At 38.5% G+C, this 23,742-nt stretch overlaps 1 protein-coding gene across 1 annotated transcript; it reads right to left on the reverse strand.

The window, feature by feature from the left end:
* Positions 1–7,813: 7,813 nt before the first annotated feature.
* AQP11 (aquaporin 11) lies at positions 7,814–23,343 on the reverse strand. The gene is made up of 3 exons (XM_061406157.1): positions 22,170–23,343; positions 14,315–14,431; positions 7,814–11,336 (listed from the first exon to the last, which is right to left on the reverse strand). Exons 1-3 carry the CDS (start codon positions 22,786–22,788, stop codon positions 11,257–11,259), a joined length of 816 nt encoding a protein of 271 aa, XP_061262141.1. The 5' UTR covers positions 22,789–23,343; the 3' UTR covers positions 7,814–11,256.
* Between the last annotated feature and the right edge of the window lie 399 nt (positions 23,344–23,742).

Consider the following 23,742-nt stretch of genomic DNA (forward strand, 5'->3'; position numbering starts at 1 on the left):
CTTTCATGCATTGGAGGAGGAAATGGCAACCCACTCCAGTGTTCTTGCCTGGAGAATCCATGGACAGAGGAGCCTGATGGGCTGCCGTCTATGGGGTCGCACAGAGTCGGACACGACTGAAGAGACTTAGCAGCAGCAGATAGGGAGCTGTGATTTTTAAGCCTGTGCTCCCAAATACCATACAGCCTTACTATCTATCAGCAGCTTAAAGAAAGCACATTTTCTCTTTATTGCAGGGTTTTCAGTGTTAAAATTTCAGTGGACAGCACAGGAAGTTCCCAAATTTCTCTGCTAACAGTCTCAGTAGCACTCATGATTCTGTCCTAGACATTTATCCATTCTGCAGTAAGCAGTCCATGTATCTCATGGGCTCTTCCTAGAAATTCTATTTGAATTGCTTTTTAAAGTCATGCTTACATACTTGTAATCATGACTTTCAGTGAAACATTAAGTGCTCTTTGATAACATGTCAACAGAATGTTGAGATCATGTGCACTGTGTTTCCTGTAGGCACTACTGTGGTCAGCCTGGTATTGTGGATAAGGCAGTCAGCTAAGATGCAGGAGACCAGGCATCTAGTTCTGACTTGACAGATAGTATTTAACCCCTCTGGTCCTACTTCCTCATCTTTGTAAAATAAGAGGATTAGGTTCAATGTCTGAATGACTTTAAAAGATTCAACTGTAACATTCTGTATCAGTAGGGAGCTGTACCCATAGCTTTGGGAAAATAAGAGAAGGTGAGAAGAAAAGATCAGGTCGGGCTGTTTTAAAAAACTCATAATGATCACTAACCCAACATTTCTTGATTCTATTTGAACTTAATTTTAGGGTTGCTGGAATTGGTTTGTTTCCTATTTCTTGAGGTAGAGAAAATTTAAAGAAAAGACATAGATACTCTCCGCCCATAATATGAGCCATCTAAAATATCCTTAAGGCTAGTTAGTGATCATCTGTTCTAGATTCTGTTGTTTAAAACATAAATTCATTAAAATATCCCAGTGTATTTCTGCCTCCCTTAGATTACTTTGTCAGATATTGATACTTTTCACACAGGCTTCTTTAAATGTTAATTAAGTATTTTGAGATATTGTTGGGATCTTTGCTGGTATGATTGAAGACGAGAGATTATGCACAGATGATTGTAGCCCTTTACTTCTGGAAGACAGGTGTGATTACTCATTGCTCAGAGAGATTTTAGATATTTAGATAAAGTTTTATATATCTGCAGTATTTCACATAGAATCACTGTATAGCTAATTCTCATACAAATCATGTTTTTCAAGTATTTCTAGAATAGGTGAATCTGGTACCACCTTCTGTGACTTGTCATTGAGTCACTCGGTCATGTCCAACTCTGCAGCCCCATGGACTGTAGTCCACCAGGCTTCTCTGTCCATGGAATTCTCCAGGCAAGAGTACTGGAGTGGGTTGCCATTTCCTCCTGTTAATTCTAAGAAAATCCCTTCTGAGGGTTCTAATAGAATTGTTGCCATCCCATGACAAAGAAGGTAAAATTGAAAAATATTTTCATTCGCATATCGCTCTGTCTTCTCTTATCTATGTAGATAAAACCAATATCTAATGTGGGGGACTTAATAACGTCAGATAAGAAATCAGAAAAACTCTTTGGGAGAGCAGTGGAGCTTAGAATTGTTTTTAACAATAATTTTAAGAAGAAAAATAGAAATATATAACTTGGGGATGAGAAGGCTAAATAAAAGTGTATAAGGCTAATTCTTAGGATTTTATTTTTGGATTATTTTGAAGTTTATATGAATCACTAACAACAGTGCCTGAAAGATGATGCAGTAAATGGTAATTATTACAAATAGTAAGTAATTCTTTCCATAACAGAAAGAAGCGGCTACAAATACAATGTTAACTCACCTTTTAGAATACATTTGAGATGCCTGATATTTAAAATTCCACTGAGCAATTAAAAGAGATGTGATAAAATTATGTACTTTTTCTCAAAGGACCTTCAGGCCTTCACTACAAGTCTGTACTCTTGCTCTACAAACAAGTCCATTATACCTGAGCATTTAGTTTCTTTTGCATGTAACAGGTTAAAAAGGAGAAAAGGGTGGTTGCATCAAGCATATCAATAGCAGTAGTAGTAAGTAGCGGACAGAATTAGGAAGAAAAGCAAATACATATTACCCCAAAATAACAACCTTCATAGTGTATAATGCAAATGTATGTGAGGATAGTATATCAATTTATGTTCATAAAAGTATGATCAAAATTACCAGCCTAAATTTTGGTTGTAAATAAATCCAAAACTGGCTAATTTAAGCAGGAAAAAAAAGTATTAGAAGGCTATTTGGTAGCTCACGAAATGGACATGAAAGGTAAAATAAACCAGGGTCAGAAAAAGGTTAGGAACTCCAATTGGTTTACATAAGATGTGATTCCTCTGGGTTGTTAGGCTGATTTAATTGTTTTATGTCTTTGAGTGACTGACCACAGGGTCCTGGTTGGTACTCTATGTGTTGCCAGAAAACAGGAATATCTGGTCTGTTCAGCTTCTGTTGTGGAAGGGCACTCCCTCTGCCTAGGTTCTCACAGTGGTGGATTACCCCAAATAGAAAAGATCCTTGGATACTGGTTTGCAAAATTTACAGCTGGGCTTCCCTGGTAGCTTAGTGGTAAAGAATCTGCCTTCAGTGCAGGAGAAACGGGTTCAATCCCTGGGTCAGAAAGATCCCCTGAAGAAGGAAATGGCAATCCACTCCAGTATTCTTGCTTAGGAAATCCCATGGACAGAGGAGCCTGGTGGGTTACAGTCCATGGGGTTGCAAAAGAGTCAGACACTGAGGCTTAGCAACCAAACAACAATTGCAAGCCTAAACCTTAAAAAAAAAACACCTTATAAATTGAGGTTGTATTTAATTAAAGTTAAGGAAGATTTTTATAAATACTGAGGGACATACTGTTTGTCAAATTTTATATTTTTAATTAAAAAAGTTTTGGCTGTGCTGGGTCTTCGTTGCTTTGCAGGGGCTTTCTCTAGTTTTGGCGCTACTGTTCACGTTGGTGCAAGGGCTTGTCATTGCGGTAGCTTCTCTTGTTGCAAAGCATAGTCTGTAGGGAAGCTGTGCGGTAGTTGCAGCGTGCAGCTCAGTAGTTACAGCGCATGGGCTTATTTGCTCCGAGGCATGTGGAATCTTCCTGGACCAGGGATCAAATCCGTGTCCCCCATATTGGCAGGCAGATTCCTATCCACTGTGCCACCAGATAAGTCAAAATTGAAAGTGCACCTGAGTCCTCCAATTAAAAAAAAAGGATCCAGACCACCTGCTGAGTATAAAAATAATAATAAAATGCCCATGAGAGACCCAAAAACTTCACTTAAAGGAATTTATTTAAAAGATAAATTTTCACACTAGGAAAAGTCTAAGCACAAGGATATGAATAGTATCTTTATTTGTAAAAGACTGAAAATAAACTCAATATCTATAATTAAGCCTGAGTGAACTATTTTTTTAAATGTATTTATTTATTTTAGTTGGAGGCTAATTACTTTACAATATTGTAGTGGTTTTTGCCATGCATTGACATGAATCAGCCATGGGTGTACATGTGTCCCCCACCCCCAGTCCCGAACTCTCCTCCCACTGAGTAAATTATTTACAGTACCTCTGTACAATGGAAAACTATATCCCTTAAAAAAAAATTGAGCCTGTGTACCAATACTCAGTAAGCTCCAAGGTCCATTAATTACGGTGGGGATTATATATGTCATGTGCAAATACATGATACATGAGAAAGTTATTTCTCGGAGAGGTAGGGAACAGAGGTAGGAGGGAAACTTGAGTTTTTTTTCCCTCTTCATGAGTTGAGTTGTCTCCCCTCAAAAAGATGTTGAAGTCCTAACACCCAGCACCTGAGTGTGACCTTATTTGGAAATAAGGCCTTTACAGAGGTAATCAAGTTAAAATGAAGTCATTAGGATGAGCCCTAATCTAACATTACTGGAGGGACATGTTCTTATCTGAAGGGAGAATTTGGACACAGAGATGACATGGATAGAGGGAAAGCCATGTAAAGATGGACGGCTATAGTGAGGCATGTACAAGCAGAGGAATGCCTGAGGCTACCAGAGCTAGGAGAAAGGTCCAGAACAGATCCTTCCCTAGTGCCTTTAAGAGGGGTCATGACTTCTGACATCTTGACCTTGGACTTCTGCCCTCCAGAGCTGTGAGAAAATAAATTTCTCTTACTCTAAACCACCTCATTTATGGTACTTTGTTATGGTGTTACCAGAAAACTAACCTGTCCCCTGCCCAGTTGTATTTTATTATTCTACCAGTTTATTGCTACCAACCCCATCTCCCTCAACCCTCGTGCACACGTGCTCAGTCATGTAACCCCATGGACTACAGCCCACCAGGTTCCTCTGTCCATGGATTTTTCCAGGCAAGAATACTGGAGTGGGTTACCATTTTTTTCTCTGTGTATTTTTTTTTTTTTTTTAATCTGAGGAATAGGGATTTGGGCTTTATATTGTCATTTATTTTTATTTATTTACTTGGCTGTGTCAAGTCTTAGTTGTGGCATGTGGGGTCTTTGTTGTGGCTCACAGGCTCCAGATCTCATGGGAGTTCCCCAGTGGAGGGTGGGATCTTAGTTCACTGACCAGAGATCCAACCCACATCCCCTGCTTGCACAGTGGATTCTTAACCATGGGACCACCAGGGAAGTCCCTGTATGTCAGTTTAGAGTTTAGAAACAGTTTAGGGTTTCAGAAAATCAGAAAATTTATAACAGTCATTCATTGTTTAAATGCAAAACTCTGCAGGTAAAGGAAAAGTTAGTTATTACCTAATTTTATAAATAATTTGTGTTATGAAATATTTTTGGCATATTAAGACTAATGTTACCTAGAGAATATTATGTTTAGTGAAATAAGTCAGGAAAAAAACAAATACTGTATGATACCACATGTGGAATTGAAAAATAATACAAATGAATGTATATGCAAAACAGAAACAGACTCACAGATACAGAAAACAAACTTGTGGTTACCAAAGGGAAGAAATGGAGAAGGAACAAATTTGAGATATGAGATTAGCAGATATGAGCTATTAATATCATGTAAAAAGTAGATAAGCAACACGGACATATTGCATAGCACAAGGAATTATAGCCATTATCTTGTAATAACTTAATGAAGTATAATCTGTATTACAATCACTATGCTATACACATGAAAATAATGTTATTCTTAACTATACTTCAGGAGAAGGCAGTGGCACCCCACTCCAGTACTCTTGCCTGGAAAATCCCATGGACGGAGGAGCCTGGTAGGCTGCAGTCCATGGGGTTGCTAGGAGTTGGACACGACTGAGCGACTTCACTTTCACTTTTCACTTTCCTGCATTGGAGAAGGAAATGGTAACCCACTCCAGTATTCTTGCCTGGAGAATCCCAGGGACGGGGGAGCCTGGTGGGCTGCCAGACTCTATGAGGTCGCACAGAGTCGGACACAACTGAAGCAACTTAGCAGCAGCAGCAACTACACTTCAGTTTAAAAGAAGACTAATGTAACACATACCAACATAACTCACATACAATTAAAGCTCCCTTTGTAACCACTATCTCAAATAGTAGAATAACCACTATCTCCAATTTGGTATTTATCATAACTATGTATGTGTTTGCATTTTTGCTCCATGTGTATATATCCTATAAATATTACATAGTATTGGGTTGCATGTTTTGTAACTATTACTAATTGAATCTTTCTGCCATTTTTCCTACTTAGCACTGTAATAGTTTCATTCAAGTCGATAATAGGCAAGGACTTCCCTTGTGTTCCAGTGGTTAAGAATCCACCTTGCAATGCAGGGGCCACGGGTTTGATCTCTGGTCAGAGAACTAAGATCCCACATACCATGGAAAAACTAAGCCCAATGCCTCAACTGCTGAGCCCACTAGAGAATCCACAAGCTGCAACTGCTGAGCCCTCACACCACAGGTAGAGAATCCATGTGCCACAGTGAAAGGTCCCATGTGAAAAAGATCCACATACCACAACTCAGGCCAGATGCAGCCAATAGAGATGTGTCCAAAGAGATGTCCTTTTTTAAAAGTTTGATACAGGCAGCTCTCTAGCACAGCTCATTCATTCTCATGACGGGCATGTAAGATTCCAGTTATTCATTATTAAAGCAGTGCCGCAGCAGATATTCTTACGCATGTCTTATATGCATGTGTGTGTGTGTGTTGCAGTAGCTTTCATTTCATCTACAATAAGAAGTACTTTTCCAGCCAATAGGACCCACAAATGTTAATTTCTGCTAATCTGTCCCAAAAAATTTCATTTAAATATGTAAACCTTAAACTTTGCTAGATTTTGCTAAATTGTGCTCCAAAATGATTGGGGCTATTTAAAGTAATAGTTTCCTCCTAATATTTTTGATATTTCCAGACTTCTGAATTTCTGCCAACCTGATGAATATGAAAGTAGAATTTCATCATGATTGTAGTTTCCATGTTCCTGATTATTAATGAGATTGAACACCTTTCTGCTTTGTACATTTGACTCTTTTATGTTTTTTTGCCTAATTTTTTTCTTACTCGTCTGTCCTTTATATATTCTGGACTCCAATATCCTACTCTGTGACATGTCTTCATTTTGTTTATGGTGTCTTTTAAAAGCAAGAAGTTGTGGAATTCTTCCTTATGTAGGAAGCTGTCAAGTGTAGTTATTCCAGCCCTAGTAGTCTAGTACAGTTTTGCTATAGCATGTTTTTAAATAATGTGAACCAGCTCATAAATGATTGCTAAAATAGGGCAGTGCTGTCCATATACCCAGAAATCACACTGATTCATGTGCAGCTTTTTCCAGCACATTAATGTTTTACACCAACGGTTTTGTAATAGTTAAATCAAGGAATATATGCCTTTCAGTCTGAAATAGGTGCTGCATGATTTGATTGCTTTAATAGGATCACTCAATAGAAACATGAAATTATTGCAATAATTTGGGTAAGAGTAAGAGGAGAGTGAAAAAGTTGGCTTAAAGTTCAACATTCAGAAAACTAAGATCATGGCATCTGGTCCCATCACTTCATGGGAAATAGATGGGGAAACAGTGGAAACAGTGTCAGACTTTATTTTTGGAGCTCCAAAATCACTGCAGATGGTGATTGCAGCCATGAAATTAAAAGACGCTTACTCCTTGGAAGGAAAGTTATGTCCAACCTAGATAGCATATTCAAAAGCAGAGACATTACTTTGCCAACAAAGGTCCATCTAGTCAAGGCTATGGTTTTCCCAGTGGTCATGTATGGATGTGAGAGTTGGACTGTGAAGAAGGCTGAGCGCTGAAAAATTGATGCTTTTGAACTGTGGTGTTGGAGAAGACTCTTGAGAGTCCCTTGGACTGCAAGGAGATCCAACCAGTCCATTCTAAAGGAGATCAGTCCTAGGTGTTCTTTGGAAAGACTGATGCTAAAGCTGAAACTCCAGTACTTTGGCCACCTCATGTGAAGAGTTGACTCATTGGAAAAGACTCTGATGCTGGGAGGGATTGGGGGCAGGAGGAGAAGGGGACGACAGAGAATGAGATGGCTGGATGGCATCACCGACTTGATGGATGTGAGTGTGAGTGAACTCCGGGAGTTGGTGATGGACAGGGAGGCCTGGCATGCTGCAGTTCATGGGGTCACAAAGAGTCGGACATGACTGAGCGACTGAACTGAACTGAACTGAAGTAGATGGAGGCTTGACCAAACTATGCTGGTAGGCCATAATGAAAAGTACAAAAGCCTACTACCCTAGAAAGACACATGTGCACAAGAATGTTTATTGAAGCATTGATTTAATATTGAATAACTACAAATACCACCAATAGAATGGATACACTTTGCAATCTGAATTAACTAGAGCTGCATGTATTGAGTTATATCTTAGACAACAAAGTATAGATGTTTCATATACAGATGGATATGAGTCTGGAGTTCAGGACGGTTGTATAAGCTGGACATAGAAATTAGGCAGTTATGATACAGTTGCTATAAAACCATAAGATTGGGTAAAATTACCAAGGGAATAAGGAGAAATAGAAAAGAGCTCAGAGGACTGAGCCCTGGGAAGGTATCGTTTAGTTTGGAGGAAAGGAGGAAGAATAAACTGGAAAGACAATGATTTTGGGGAAGTGAAGTGATTCACAAGGAGAAAGCAATAAACTGTAGCAAATGCTGCTGATAGGTAAGAAGTATGAGACGTTGACTTAACAACATTAAAGTCATTGATGGGCTTGGCAAGAATTTCAGTGGAATGGTGGAGTTGAAGGCCTGACTAGAATGCTTCAAGAAAAAAATGGGAAGAGGAAAATTGAGCTTCTTCAGACTCACATCATCACATCTGCTTACCTAAGTCTTCTGCCCATATATTCTTACCTTTTGTCCTGTTTCTATGAACCATCTGTTGTGCTTCTAGCTAAGGCCTGCCCCTTCAGTTGTGCATTTGCTTTTATCTTTTCTTAGCTATTAAAAACTGAACCTAAATCTCCCCTCCCTTTCCGACATCATCATTTTCTCTACTGCATCATTCCTCTCAGCATGTAAGCATGCCAAGTATCTTTCCCACCTTAAAAAAAGAAATTCTTTCTTGATCCAATTTCCCCTTTAGATACCACCCACATTTTCTTTGTTTATAGCAAGTCTTTGAAAGAACTGTCCTACCGCTACCCAGTTTTTCTTATATTTCATGTATGGAGGCAGGCATGGAATAAGTAGACAGTTGGAATTAATTAAATTTTGATTAACCTATGTAAGCATGAGGAGTTAGAGGAACAAGGGAATTAAGATTCTGTGCAAGAGTGTAATTTAAGCTGCTTCAGAAGAGAGTAATTGATAGGGGAGAGAGATGGTGGTAGTATCAATGGACCCAAGTTCCCCATGGGGGTTCAAAGCATTGGAGATAAAGAAAGTAGGGTGAAGTGAGCTGGAGAAAGGGGTTAGTGATTGGGGAAAGAGGTGTTTGAGGTCAGAGAAGAGTCTGAGTTACTGGTAATGACAAGCTCAAGGTTATGACCAAATTTGTAGCTGAGGCAGAAGAGAAAGGAAAAATTACTGAAGAGCCTTCAAGTTCAGCCAATGAAGTGGGAGGCCAAGATCCTGGAAGGATCATCTTTGTAAGTATTGAAATCACCAGCAAATGTAACTGGAGTAGTGTAGAGAATGAGTGAGAAAGGAACTACATTCCGAAAAGATCAAGAAGGAATTGAGGGGTCTGTACAGTAGATACAATAGATACAGTAGATAGAATTGCAGGAAGGAGTACCTAGGTAGAAGATGGCATGGTCTGATGACGTTATTAATGGAGGCAGCAGAGAAAAGAGCCAAGCTACCATTTGAGAGGGCTGCAAGGGGAAACCATGTCATCAGAAGTCATAACCTCTAATTCTGAGAAGTGAAGTTTAGAGAGCTGGGTATTTTCACAAATTAACACTCAGTTTTCTTAAACCACAGTCTCATGATAAAGAGATAGGAATTTATGAATTTTTAAAAATTATGTACAGAAAAAGCCATGAAACAAGTGAAATTCAGCTTCATGTTTGGAAGACATAGGGAGTGGCAAAGGGATTATTTTAAAGGGACCAGTCTTTTTTATTTATTTGGCTGCACTGGGTCTTAGTTGTGGCATGGGAGATCTTTAGTTGAGGCATGTGGGATCTAGTTCCCTGTCCAGGGATCGAACCTAGGCCCCCTGCATTGGGAGGTCAGAGTCTTAGCCACTGGACCACCAGGGAAGTCCTGGGACCAGTTATTTTGTGTGGTTGTAATAGCAGAATTCAGCCCTAATGTTGACTCATCCTTTTTTTTTTTTTCCAAGAAAAGCTAGAACTGTGGATTTTTGTGTTTTAAAAAAAATATTACAAATACTAACTTGTTTGAAATACTGTGCAGATCAAATGAAACAAGTCAGAGATTCCATTTAGCCATTGTTGCAATTTTATGAACTCTGCTTTTTAAAATAGAAACTACTACCATCTGTGTTAAGTTCAAGAGTCAAAGTCCATGACCCTCAAACTGGCTGCCTTGCTGGGTAGCCTGCAGCTTTTGAGTTCAGTCTGCAGGTTTATGGAGAGTGACTATCACAGGCCGATCACCAAGCAGCACTTAAATCACCTGGCAGTTTATGCGTTGCTTAACTGATTATTACTCAACAGATCTTATTTCATCCCCCTCCCCAACCTTTTCTTTCTCTTTGCTTTCATTTCTGACCCTGATGATAGAATTCCTTTGAAGAAAAACATACTTAGCCTTTTTGAACTTTAATAAAAGAAAGCTTCTGATAGAGGAAAACTTGAAGGTTCTTTAAGCCTGGAAAGAGCTGTTAATTCCTAAACAGACTGTAACATTATAAAATATTTAATGTTTCTTCAAAATCTCCAGTTTTCCTTTAGTCTTAATGATGACTGAGAAGATATTTTTATATTGAAGTAGAAGTCTAAAGATGGTATTTGACTGTGTTTCACCTTAGGCAGAGCAGTAAACTCCCTTCCAGACTTAGTTTCCTTATCTGTAAAATGGAGATTAAAAATACATGCCCTACGTACTTCATAAAGTAGCTGTTACAATCAAATGAGAATGTGAAAAGCATAAACTTTGTATGAGTGCTTTAGTAAAGTCTGTTAAAGAATGACAGCTCGCCTAAAGCTTCTGAAATTGCCTATTTAGAGAAAATATTTTAAATTAGAATATATTCAAAATTCAGGAATCCCCATATCAGTAGATGTCTACTTCTAATAGCAACTTTCCTATTGAAAGATGACACTGCTGATGGTATCATTGTGTGAGGTAGTGGCTGAAAAGTATCCCTCTCCAGTTCTGTAAGCATGACTGGTTGTAGTTTTGGTTAAAAATCTTGCTCGTTCAGATGACATCTGATACACATACTCTTTCTTGGTCCCACCATCATCTTTCCCTTCTCACCCTGTACTTAGTTTCTTTTTCATCAAAATTAACAATTATCACTTGAGATTTATACTTAATGTAGAGTCTTTTCTAGCAGCACTTAATACACACTTAAAAGAAGAAGCCTTAACTGAGAAACACAGGATACCTCATTTTCACAGTAATTTTTTTTTAAGTTCCAGTGATGAAAGCTCTAAGGCAGCTTCTTCAAAGGAAGATAATATTGATGAATCCAGTGCAACCAGTGTTGAATATTAGGTGATAAAATCTTTATCACATCCAGCTTGACTGTCCTGTAATTTAGGCTGAGTCTTTTAGAATAGTTACTCCTTTTTATTAGTTGTGTGGTTGTCATACAGCCATGGAAGGAAAAAATTGAACATCACAATCATCAGCAATATACCTGAAAGACAAACAGTAAAATAACACAATCTTTAAGAAGTTTATGATCAGTGATTATAATTTAAGATTATATACAATTATTTACCAAGAGATTTCTAGAGGTGTGTTTAAAAGAATTAGCTATATGACTTCTACATAAAACTGTAGATATTTTGTTTTATTTATTTTTGGCTGTAGCACATGACATGTAGGATCTTCGTTCCCCAACCAGTGATCGAACCCATGCCTCCTGCGGTAGAAGCATGGAGTTTTAACCACTGGACCACCAGGGAAGTTCCATCATGTAGATATTTTAAAGTCTAATATTCTCACATGATTTTTCTTCAACCATTAATCTTTAAAAACAGTACATACTTGGAAAAACTAGTAGGATCTAAATAATGAATTCAAAGGATAAATAGAAAGATCTGGAGTTCTATTTCTAGCTCCATTACTGACTTGCTAAGTGAGAAACTTGACTTGGGTCTCCATTTTAATCTCAACCATTAGTAGCTTTTAGAATTGTATTAAGCAAAGTTTCTGAAACAGAAATTTCAGTTGACATTTTAAAACTTGAATATAAATATGCTTTTAAAAATCACATTAGTAAATTTTCATTTTTGAGGTCATATCAGATAAATCTAGCATATGTATAATAGGTAATTTAAAAGACATTTTTATATTAAAGATTTAAAATTTTTCAATGGGAAACAGATAGAGGGGACTTAGCCATGGGACTCAAATCACTGTCCAAGAGAAGTCTGTGGTGGTTAATGGTTTTATCTTAACGTATATAGGTTTAAAGCTCTATTGTTGTTCAGTCACTAAGTTGTGTCGGACTCTTTGTGACCCCATGGACTGCAGCATGCCAGGCTTCTTTGTCCTTCCCTATCTCCTGGCGTTTGTTCAAATTCATGTCCGTTGAGTCAGTGATGCTATCTAACCATCTCATCTTCTGCCACCCCCTTCTCCTTTTGCCTTCCATCTTTCCCAGATCAGAGTCTTTTCCAATGAGTCGCCTTTTCCCAGGTGGTCAAAATTACTGGAGCTTCAGCTTCAGCATCAGTCCTTTCAGTGAATATTCAGGGTTGATTAAAGGTAGGCTTAACACTCTAAATCAGTTAAACTTAGATTAAGAATGTGTTTTTATCACATGCAGATTTGATAATTTACTGCTATTTGATAAGGAAATTAAGGTTTGACTAATATTTGGATAACAAATTTTAAAGAGATGAGCCTGTTTTGCAACCAGAAGCTTTAGATTAAGAAAAAAATCAGAATCAATATAATTCACAAAATTTGACATTTTCTTTATAAAGTTGGAGCTAGAAAATAAGACATGTTTAAAACTTTCTAAAATGGAGTTGCAATTTTATAGAATCAAATAGAATTTACTAATTTTCATTATATGAAATGTATAAGCTAGAGAATTAATTCTGTATACATCCTTACAGTCACATTTCTAACATCTTATTAATTTGGAGGAGGTGGCAGCGTGCCTGGGTTCAATCCCTGGTCAGGGAACTAGATCCTACGTGCCGCACCTACGAGTTGGCATGCCACAACTAGATCCCATTTGCCATGACTGGAAAAAAAAAGATCCCATGTGCCATAATGAAGATCAGTGATCCCATGTGCCGCAACAAAGACCTGGTGCAGCCAAATAAATAAATATTAAAAAAAAAACTATTAGTAGACCTGTCCAATTAGTGACCTTTTTAACTTCTTTGTGAACTTCAGTGACCTTTTTTTACTTCTTAAAAATCAGAAACAGATAATTTATCTTTGAAGAAGTTACTGGAAAACACTAGTAATGAATAGATGAAAAAAAGTTACCGTTATTAGCAGTTTAAAATACAGTTTCTGATATTCTTCATGTTTAGGTATAGATATTACTGAGTATGCTGCTGCTGCTAAGCTGCCTCAGTCGTGTCCGACTCTGTTTGACCCCATAGACGGAAGCCCACCAGCCTCCCCCATCCTTGGGATTCTCCAGGCAAGAACACTGGAGTGGGTTGCCATTTCCTTCTCCAATGCATGAAAGCGAAAAGTGAAAGGGAAGTTGCTCAGTCATGTCCAACTCTTAGTGACCCCCATGGACTACAGCCTACCAGGCTACTCCATCCATGGGATTTTCCAGGCAAGAGTACTGGAGTGGGGTGCCATTGCCTTCTCCGATTACTGAGCGCAACAGATGCTAAATGTGAGGAAAAGTCCTAAATGACAGGAATGGAGGGTGAATGGGAGGAGTAAAGTGTCATGGCTATTCAAACCTGTTAGGCCCATGTTCTCTTCTGTAGGTACCCTCCCCTTCCCCTGCCCCCCCTTTTTTTTTTAACAGAAATAAGCAACAAGAAACAAAATGCAAACTATGGATAAAAAGAAGAATGAACTAATTAGAAGGCCAGTTATCCTCATATTCATTTATAGCTGTGAATTACAGTCAGGCTTAAAACAGATGATTAAACAAAATCAAGAAATGCTGATAATTTATATAAGGATATGCATATCATGATTAGTTATTTTGTAACTTTTTTTGTGTTATTTGACCTATTTGAGAAGAAGAGTTTTACATAACTGACCCAGATAGAAATAACAGGAATGCAATTTGTGGAAAATTTTAAAACTACATTTATTATAGTTCTGTATTGTTTCATGAAATGCTGTTCGACAAAATGGGTCAGATGAGCTAAATAGTATTTTATCTGGAGCTCACAAACTTGAAAAAACAAATTCCTTTAGCAAAAAAAGATTATTTTTTAGTGGAAGTAATCACTCGTCACTTCTTTGCCCTCATATCTAAGGGCATATTAAAGAGAGATTAAACTTCAAACTTACTATTCTTAACTTGTTTCTTTAAAGACAAAAGCAGTTTTAACGGATACTGCACAAAATAAAATGTTATTTCGGACATAATATTTCATACCTTTTTTGTGACATTCCATATTGTATTTTAGTATACCCTAATCTTTTCATCATATTGAATAAAAATATACTTACCTAAAGAAGGAGACAGCCAATATACTATAAAAAATTGAAGGAATGCTTCATCAAAACACTTGAAATGCAGTGAAAGTGCCAAAGTTGGATTAAATACAGCTCCTGTTAGACTTCCTCCTGTAATACATATTAACCAGAATGATATCAAACCATATATCTTACATTTTCTTGCAACTAGAAATACAGGGATTACTAAATAAAACTTTTAGGTATTTAAGTTTTCTTATTCTGTAATTTTTCTTTGCAGAATCACCTGGCATATTATAGAATATAAAAATAGATTATAGATTATAATATGCCAGGTGCAAAAAAGGCAGGAGGACAAAGGACATTAAGAATTTTCATCCAGTGCTTTTGCTGTGGTATATTATGAATACACATTGAAAATTAACCTGCTCTATTAGTATTCCTACACTTTTGTAAAACAGATTTGGCTGCCCTTAACATTCAACTTAAATTAATAAAAATATAATGAAAATGTTGTTAAAATGGGTACAATATCCCAGGATCCTCTTGAACAGAAATAACCTTGGTGTTGGAACAAAAAGTAAACTATTCCACTTTTACTTGTCAACAAAGCCCTAAAGAAGTGATTGTGAATGGTATGTGAATTATATCTCAATAAAGTGGTTACAGAAAAAAATTTTAATAAAAAAAGAAGTGACTGAGTAATTATGAAAGATCAGCACAAATTCTAACTGTTGCCTGCTTTTCAGGACTTAGGGTCCAGCTCTTCACTTAGGGTCTCTCTCTGAGATGGGGCCCAGGAATTTTATAGCTGTGGCCACACAGCAAGTGAGGAAAAGCGAAAGAGGTTGGACTGGCTGTCCAGTGGTACTCACCAAAACTGTGGCTCAGCTTTTCAGAACATACCCTCATTGTATCCCTGAGATAGAGACATTTCTGGTGGTTGTTCCATGTGGAAGCTTGAGCACACTCATCTGCCTCCAACTTAGCTACAGCAACAGATCAGAGATCTTCACAAATTTTACATGGACACATGCCACAAGAGCATGTTAACTGTTTTTATAAAATGCCGTGAAATAAAATTGGAAATTAAGTGACCTTTTCATAAAATTTCACACTTGACAGGCTGAAAACATTGAAGCTTTGTTGAGATAAAGATGTTGAGAAATGAACTGAGTTCACTCCGTGGCTAAGAGTTTTTTTCTTGGCATGCCAGCCTCACAGCACAATTCATATTCATGCCTCAGCAATTATAAATGACATCACATCATGGACCTTCAGAACCACTCTTGAATAGTCAAATCTTGGAATGTTGAGCCTGCAACTGCCAGGGGCCAGCAGAATTATTTGGTTGGCATGTGGTCATTTCAAATTAATGCCACAAAGAATTATTGAGTTCTTATGTTCTGGACACCATGAACAGAAAGGTAAGAACTCACACAGATCTTTCCACACAGATTATACAATAAAATATAATGTAATATGTACAGTGATAATACAAGTGACCTGTGATTTTTTTAAGGCATTTATCAATAGACAACCATTGCCTTCATAATTAGCTTGCTTCAGTATTCCCATTAGGTCTTTGGTATTTCTATTAGGTCTGAGAACACTATCATTTGGTCTTATACCACGCTAAACCTCCAGTTACTTCATACTCTGTCTTCTAATCCTCCCATCACCAGATCTACTCAGTATGACTTGGTAGATGCTGCTTCTCTTAAGATGTACAAGTCTGTTCCTCTCTCTTGAGTATGAACTGGCTTTGCAACTTGCATTAACAAATAGAATGCAGCAGAAGTGATGCTATGTGAATTCTGAATGTGAGGAGCAACACTGAATTCTAGGTTCAGGTCTCAGTAAATCCATCATTGGCTTCTACTCCTTGCTGTGTTGGAACAATGCGCTGACCGTGTACATGAGCTGATCTAGGCTGATGGAGGATGAGAGGCCACAAGGAAAAAAACTGAGGTGTCTTAGATGGCTGTTAACTGCTGGACACATGAGTGAAGCACCTTTGCTCTTCCAAAGAAACCAACTGTCCACCTATATGATCTCAGGGGAATTTCCTATCTAACCCACAAAATCATGAAAAAAAAAATTGTTATTTTAAGCATTAAGGGTAAGTTAACTGATTCAGAAATCCATTGTGTCAACAAAAGGTCCAAAACATGGCATTGGCTTTGATATTTTAGGCTGGATCATTCTTTGTTAGGGTTCTATGCACTGTGGGATTTTTAGCATTCCTAGCCTTGACCCATTAAACGTCAGCTGCATATTCATCTTCCCCATATAACAAACAAAAATGTTCCCAGACGTTGCCAAAATTGTTCTGTTGAAAACCACTGTCCTGGAGAACTACTGGTACCTGTATACTAGTAGACATGTATAAGGTTGTTTGTTTATAATAGCAACAAACTGGGAAAAACCTAAATGTTCATTCATAAGAAAATAGCTAAATAAATAACTTTATTATTAATTTGGAATGCTGTTCAGTATTCAAATAATAAGAAAGATCTCTTTACTAACACAGATCTCCAAGATAGTATCATTGAACCACACCACTAAAAAAACTGCAGAAAGTAAGGTATGATTCATCTTAATATGAACACACATAAAATAGTTTCTGTAGGGTCCTATCAATATGTACAGTAAATGTACATAAGAGTTTGGAAGGACACGCACGCACAGAGGACTATACTGGTGAGAAGAGGAGGCAGGGAAGGAGAGGGGACAGGCATGAAGGATGGTAATCAAAAGGCATTGAGAGTCTCATTGGTAGTGTTTCCATTATTTACAAAAAGAACACATTCATGTATTTTGTAGTTAAATATGAATTATTTAAAAAGTAAGAATTATCCATCAGGCACAGAACTTGGAGAAAATGACTCTGAAAAATTAGTTACTATGTATTGATGTCTGGAGGGAGGAAGCCATTACACCTGTTGAAGAAGAGGTATCAACAGGGAGATCCAGCTGGCTGCCAGGAATCTCAGAGGACAGTGTGAACTTGGTGAAATTAGGACAGTCAAAAGACAGAGTTCCAAATCTGGTAATTATAGGCACTTAGGTGTCTCAGCACTCCTAAAGCAAATCAAGTTCTCTGTGACAGAATGACACTAAAATCATGCAAGACTTGTATAAAAGCTACAGTGTCAATTAACTAATTTATAAAGTGACCAGACATCTATGCCAGTTACTGTGGGAAGAACTTGGAGTACATTATTTTTCATGATAGTCTGAAGCGATAGTGTTATTCTCCATTTTAAGGATGAGGAAACAGACCTAAATTATCTATCCTAAGGACACAGTCCAAGAGGCTTATGCTCTTTACCATTGTATTATACTGGCATGAGAAAAACAAAAACAAAATATTTTGTGCCTTGTTTGAAGCTGTTTTTCATTTGTAGATTGGAACCTATGTCATTATGGTTATTGTATTAAATATAAATATATATATATATAGGACTTAGCTCCCTTCTTTGACAAATAATCTATCCAAATTCTTCATGACTTAGAAGGATTCCAAAAGCTCCTGAATGGAGTAAAAATGGAATTACTTTGGACATTTTATTAGGCTTATTTTAGAAGCTCTTAGGCATAAAATATGGAATACCCAGATATGTATTATTTCTTTTGATTTTTTTAAGTGAATAGACTATTTGCTATTTCATTCATTCTACTCATTCTAAAAATAATGAGTATTTGTAATGGGACACTCTCAGTCCTGGTTATGTTTCATAATGAATAAAACAATTTTAGTCTCTCTACTCATAAAGCTTACTGTTTTGTGGAGGAAGACAGGCATTACATCAGAAAACAAGTATATAACTAAAAGTTCTGCAAAGGAACAGTACAGTAAGAAAGACAACCTACTTGGATGTGTAAAATAGATTTTTTTCCCCAATATCTAATTAATTTACGCAGTTCTCTCTTATCCTAGTCATTGAACCAAATTCTCCCCAAACCTAAACCTTCCAAATCTGCATTAATAGTTTTATAGTTTTAATATGTTAATAACACAAAGCTTTTTTTCACTTTATTTGGGAAGCCAATAAATACAAGTGTTAAAGACATCAGTGGCCTCCATCTGCACAAATGTGCAGGGTGCTAAATCAATAAATATGCAATCAGATGCTTAGTCATTGGCTATCCAAGGAGCCTGTAGCTCTGTTGCTGAACAGTTATGTTCTATAAGCTTAAATAATCAGTTCTTTTGATATGACCTGTATAAGTGACTTCTGGGTATCCTCAAATGCAAGTGATTAAAGAAATATCCCAGCATGCAACTTAGTCAAACCAATACTAATATTATCTTGGTCGTGGTGGTTTAGTTGCAAAATTGTGTCCAGCTCTTAAAACCCCATAGACTGTAGCCCACCAGACTCCTCTATCCATGGGCTTTCCCAGGCAAGAATATTGGAGTGGGTTGCTATTTCCTACTCCAGGGGATCTTCCCAACCTAGGGATCAAACTCATGTCTCCTACATTGCAGGTGGATTCTTTACTGCTAAGCCACCAGGGAAGCCCAATAGTGTTTTAGAAATTAAAAAATGAGAGAGAGTTACATATTGAAGTAACTTGTAACAATTCCTGACTTAGCTAATGCTTCCCCTGCCTTCCCTTCCCTATCTATTCTTAACTCCTTCCTGCAAAGTCCTTATGTCTGCCTGATGAGATACACACTGAGCTAGTCCTAAAACAGTTCACTCTATTTAAATAGCTCTGACCTAAAGTTATGATTTATATCCATAGAAAATAATGGGGAGTGATATGACTTAGTGCAGCATTTCCCAAAGTATGCTCTCTTCTACTGCACACTCCTAGACAAAAGTATTCCTATGTTTGAAAAACTGTTCCATATCTTTCTCTTGGAGTTTCACTATAAACAGTAGCATAGTAAAACTCTGTGAGTCTTAAATTAGAAAATCTGTTTAATCCAGTGTTCGCTAAATTTATTTGGTAACAATCCTTTGTTAACTTAAATTTTGTTATGTTATGGTAAAATATAACATATGCCATTTTAACCATTTAAAAGTGTATATTCATGGCACTAGTTATAATGTTCTGGAGAAGGAAATGGCAACCCACTCCAGTGTTCTTGCCTGGAGAATCCCGGGGATGGGGGAGCCTGGTGGGCTGCCGTCTATGGGGTCGCACAGAGTTGGACACGACTGAAGCGACTTAGCAGCAGTTATAATGTTCAACCATCACCACTATTTCTAAAATTTTCATTGCCCCAAACAGAAATTGTACCCATTAAACAAAAAAATCCCTATTCCTCCTTGCTGCCCAACCCATGGTAACCTCTGTTCTACTTTCTGACTGTGAATTTGCCTGTTCTGAATATTTCATATAAAGTGAAGTCATATAACATTTGTCCCTTTGTGTCTGGCTTATTATGCTTAGCATAATGTTTTCAAGGTTCATTCCTATGGTAGCATGTATCAGAACTTCATTCCTTTCCATGGCTGAACAATATTCAGTTGTATGTATATATTTTTGTTACTTTTTAGGAGCATGCTATAAAATGCTGATAATGAAATGAGTATAAGCTTTAGTGTAAATCTGAACCATGGTTCCAGCTCATTCTGTTAATAGCTGTGTGATCTTGAACAAGGCATTTCACGTTCTTAACCCTCACTTACTTTACTTAAAATGGGAATAATGTATTTATTCATCAGTGGGTTGTTGTAAGGATTAAATACCAAAACTCATAAATTTCCTATATGCTTGCACGCTGCCCAGTGAATATTCTTATCTTCCTTATTTGGCAGAAAAGGAACATCATAATAATCAATATCTGTAACAACAATAAATAATTGTTAGGTTCTGTCCCTGCAGTTTTCATCGCTGTCCAATATGGTACTCACTAGCCAGACATGGCTATTGAGTACTTGAAATGTTGTTACAGTGACTGAAGAATTGAATATTTTAGTTGATAAGTACATGTGACTAGTGGCTGTGATGAACTGACCAGCAAAATATAGATGGGAGCAGTGGTTCTCGGTCCTGGTTTCATATTGGGATCACCTGGGAAAAATTTAAATCTACCATTGCTTAGGCCCCTTCACACAGCAATTAAATCTTATTTTATTTTTTTTTCCACAGCAATTAAATCTTAATCTCTGTACCCAAATATGGATATGTTTAAAACACTCCCCATGTGATTCCTATGTAGAGGGAATGTTGAGAACCACTGCTCTAGTGATCCTTTCGGTCTCTCCTCCTCCATCAATTAGTAGCCTCATTTCAGCAATGTTGATGTCAGTAATGTGAGGGGAAGGAAAAGAACATTACTGGATATCTTAAATTGTTATTTTATGGGTCCTTTCCAATAACTCTCATTATATTTATGTATAATTTTAAATATTATCTTGTTTCTCTTCTCTCAAAATCTTTGTCACTTATAAAATAGATACTGGCTAATATTATATACAGTATTACTGTTGAAATAATAAATATGTATTAAAAGTACAAAAACAGGAATACCAATTTATAGATTATCAAGAGAGGGATAAGGAACTCTGTATAACATTGTGTTAATTTAAAACTTCTTTTTTTGGCTGCCCCTGTGGGGCATGTGAAAGTCTAGTTCCTTGGACCAGGGATCCAACCTGCACCCACCCCCTAGCTCTGCAGTGGAAGTGAGGAGTATTAACCACTGGACCAGCAAGGAAATCCCTAAAACATCTTTTAAATGTTTACCACATCTAATTAAAGTACAGAGCTAAACTGTGGCATAACTTTTTGCAAGGGATGATTCTGTTCATATACAGGGGATGTTTCTGATTTAGTCCAAACTTAAAATTTTAATAAGCAACTACTCACCAACCCCTCAAATATGCATATATCCTTCCTTCTTTCCTATACCACTCATTTCCATCTGAGTCTACAAAAAGGATGGTACTAGATTTTAAAGAAGGTGAAATGAATCAGAAAGTCTTTCATTTTACCTAGGAAGTTGAGCATATGTTTAAAAATCCTTAAGGTTTGCTTCTACTCATAGTTTCCCTTTCAATGGGCAGAAGACAGAGTCTTACTACTAATTCTTTTTATTAGATTCCTACCTCCCAAACATTTTACAATTCAGATAGTTCTAGTGAAAATATTCTGTTATGATCATTTAAAATGACGTGCTTCATCACTGCTTTTCAAATTTCCCTATCCTATTTAGAATATTTTCCTGTCCTAGTTAGAATATCCACTATATCTGAGATCTGTCAAGGTAAATACGATTTACAAAAAATCAAGCAGATTTCTCAAGAATTATTTTTTTCTCAAGAATTTTCTCAAGAATTATTTTTAAAAAATCTTTGATTTCAAGCAAGTTTTGATTTTAAAACACATCTTTCTTGATAGGCCATTAAAAATTCAAGATGAATTAGAAAGGAAATATATGATTTTAAGTAATTTTGTAAAAAATAAGAAATAGAACTATAGAAGTTTATTTCCCACTCTTACTACTAGCTATTCATGTAGCTTGTGCTTTAAATTGGAAGGAACTTTTGAAACCCAGGATCATTTTTCAGCGAGCCTCAGCAAGGATCTATATACCAAGTGGGCAAAAGGTAGCCGATGTTATCTTTCCTCTCTACTATTACAACAATCCCTTTGTAGGATATCTGAACCCTTGGCAGTATCTCACATGATCTCTGTTTCAGCACAGAAGTGGCTTTCTCTGGGTGTTAAAAAGAAAGCACTGAATGGAGGATCTATATTTGCACCCTATCGGTAAAGAATGAGCTGCAAAATGATTAGAATTACGGAAATACCAATACTGACATCATAGAAGCGTAGTAGTTTCGAATGAATCCTGGCAAAGAACTTAAGAGTCTCAAGTCATAGAAGCTCCGGACGTGCCCAGTGTTTTGTGGGAATAACAAACCTGCATAAACCAAAAAGGTGATGAGTGCTGACAGCAGGTGGATACGAAGCTTGGTTCGGACCTCCTGGAAGTGCAGCAAAGCGCTGTGGAAAATAAAGGAGCAGACAGCCTCTATGATGACCGCTTTGGGCAAGTCCACTTGAATGGGATTCCTGCAAGCGAAGCTCCTCTCGCTGACGTGATACTTGGTCAGCCCCAGGCTCCACAGGGCGCTCATGCAGTACCTGCTGCACAGGGCACCAATCAGCTGAGCTAACAGTCTAATCGCACCCGTCTCAGCGGACATTCCCCCCAGCATTATCTGCATCATCACGCCGCACGGGTTGCTGGAGGTGCCCACCAGAGTCAGGCCATGCACCATTGAGAAGAAGTAGATTAGCGTCAGCGGCCAGGTGGGGTGCAGGGGTTCCTGCTCACTCAGCAGTTGTAACTCATGAGTGCAGAAGCAGAGCTGGAAGGTGGCCAGAAACTCCAAGACGAAGGCGTGGGCCATGGGTCCGTTCAGCTGCTGCCGGGTGACCACGCGGGCTAGCCCCGTGAACAGCACGATCGACAGCATCAGCCCCAGCGAGGTGCAGGTATCCTGCATCTCGGGCCAGAGCCCCCGTAGCGCGGTCATGGCTCTCTCAGCACCAGACTGGGCTGCCTGCTCGGGCTCTGCAGGAGGCGGTCTCTGGGCCCCAGTCCTAAGTCCTCAGCCCCGCCCCCTCCTCACGCCCCTCGGGGCGGGCCGACTCCAGACCAGCCGGAGGCCCTGGGGGTGCCACGCTGAAGGACTCCTCCCCATCTCCCCGGCTCTACGCTAGAGTTTTGTTGCCAGAGCCGGGGAGGAGGGGAGGCGACGGGCCTCGAGGAGAGCTCTGCCAGGGCACCGTCTGAGGGGGCCAACGGCCAGCAGAAGCCAGACACACGCCCTCGCTGTATCCCTCAGGGCCTGGGAGCGGGCGCGGGTGGGGCAGGGAGTGGAGGGACGGCGTGCGTCCGGAGGCCATTGCGCATGCGCATGGTGGCCCGTGCGCCCTTGCGAGAGGCTAGACTTGGGCCCCAGGGTCCCCGGCGCTGAGAGGGAAGGCGTGCGCCTTCTGCGCCTTAACAGGTCCTTTGACGTGAGAACCTTGAGGGTTTTACTTTTCAGCTCCTAAAACTGTAAAGCCGTCAAGCTGCAATCCAGACCCCCTAAAGAGCTTTGCGGCCAACCACTTCGTTTTTAATTTCTGGGACGACTGAGAAGACGAGAAGCGGTGGAGGCCGGGGGTGGGGCGGCGTGGGATAAGGTGGGGCTGGGTACTGGTTTAAGGGGAGTGAATTTCACAGAGAAATAAGGTTTGACCTGTGTGAAGAAGGGTATGCCACTGCGTCTCCCTGAGTCTTTTTTTTTTTTTTTCCCCACCTGCCACCTGTAACATTTACCTCAGAAGGTTGTGGGTCACACGACCCACCTCATGGATTTGTTTAAAAAAAAAAAAAACAAAAAACGCGAGAGGCACCGTGGCACAGAGCTTAGCAGACAAAAGGTGGTCAATAAGTGCTAGCTTAAAGTTGAAAGAGCGGATCTTGCCACCGCTCTCCACTC

Source organism: Bos javanicus, chromosome 29, assembly GCF_032452875.1.
Source record: "Bos javanicus breed banteng chromosome 29, ARS-OSU_banteng_1.0, whole genome shotgun sequence".
NCBI lineage: Eukaryota > Metazoa > Chordata > Mammalia > Artiodactyla > Bovidae > Bos > Bos javanicus.

Coding starts and splice junctions, on each gene's coding strand:
- AQP11 (XM_061406157.1), bottom strand. CDS start 22,788: ATGACCGCGCTACGGGGGCTCTGGCCCGAGATGCAGGATACCTGCACC. Junction 14,432..22,169: donor CACCTTTTTGGTTTATGCAG/GTTTGTTATTCC, acceptor TATGTATTACAG/GAGGAAGTCTAACAGGAGCT. Junction 11,337..14,314: donor TTGGCTGTCTCCTTCTTTAG/GTAAGTATATTT, acceptor TTTGTCTTTCAG/GTATATTGCTGATGATTGTG.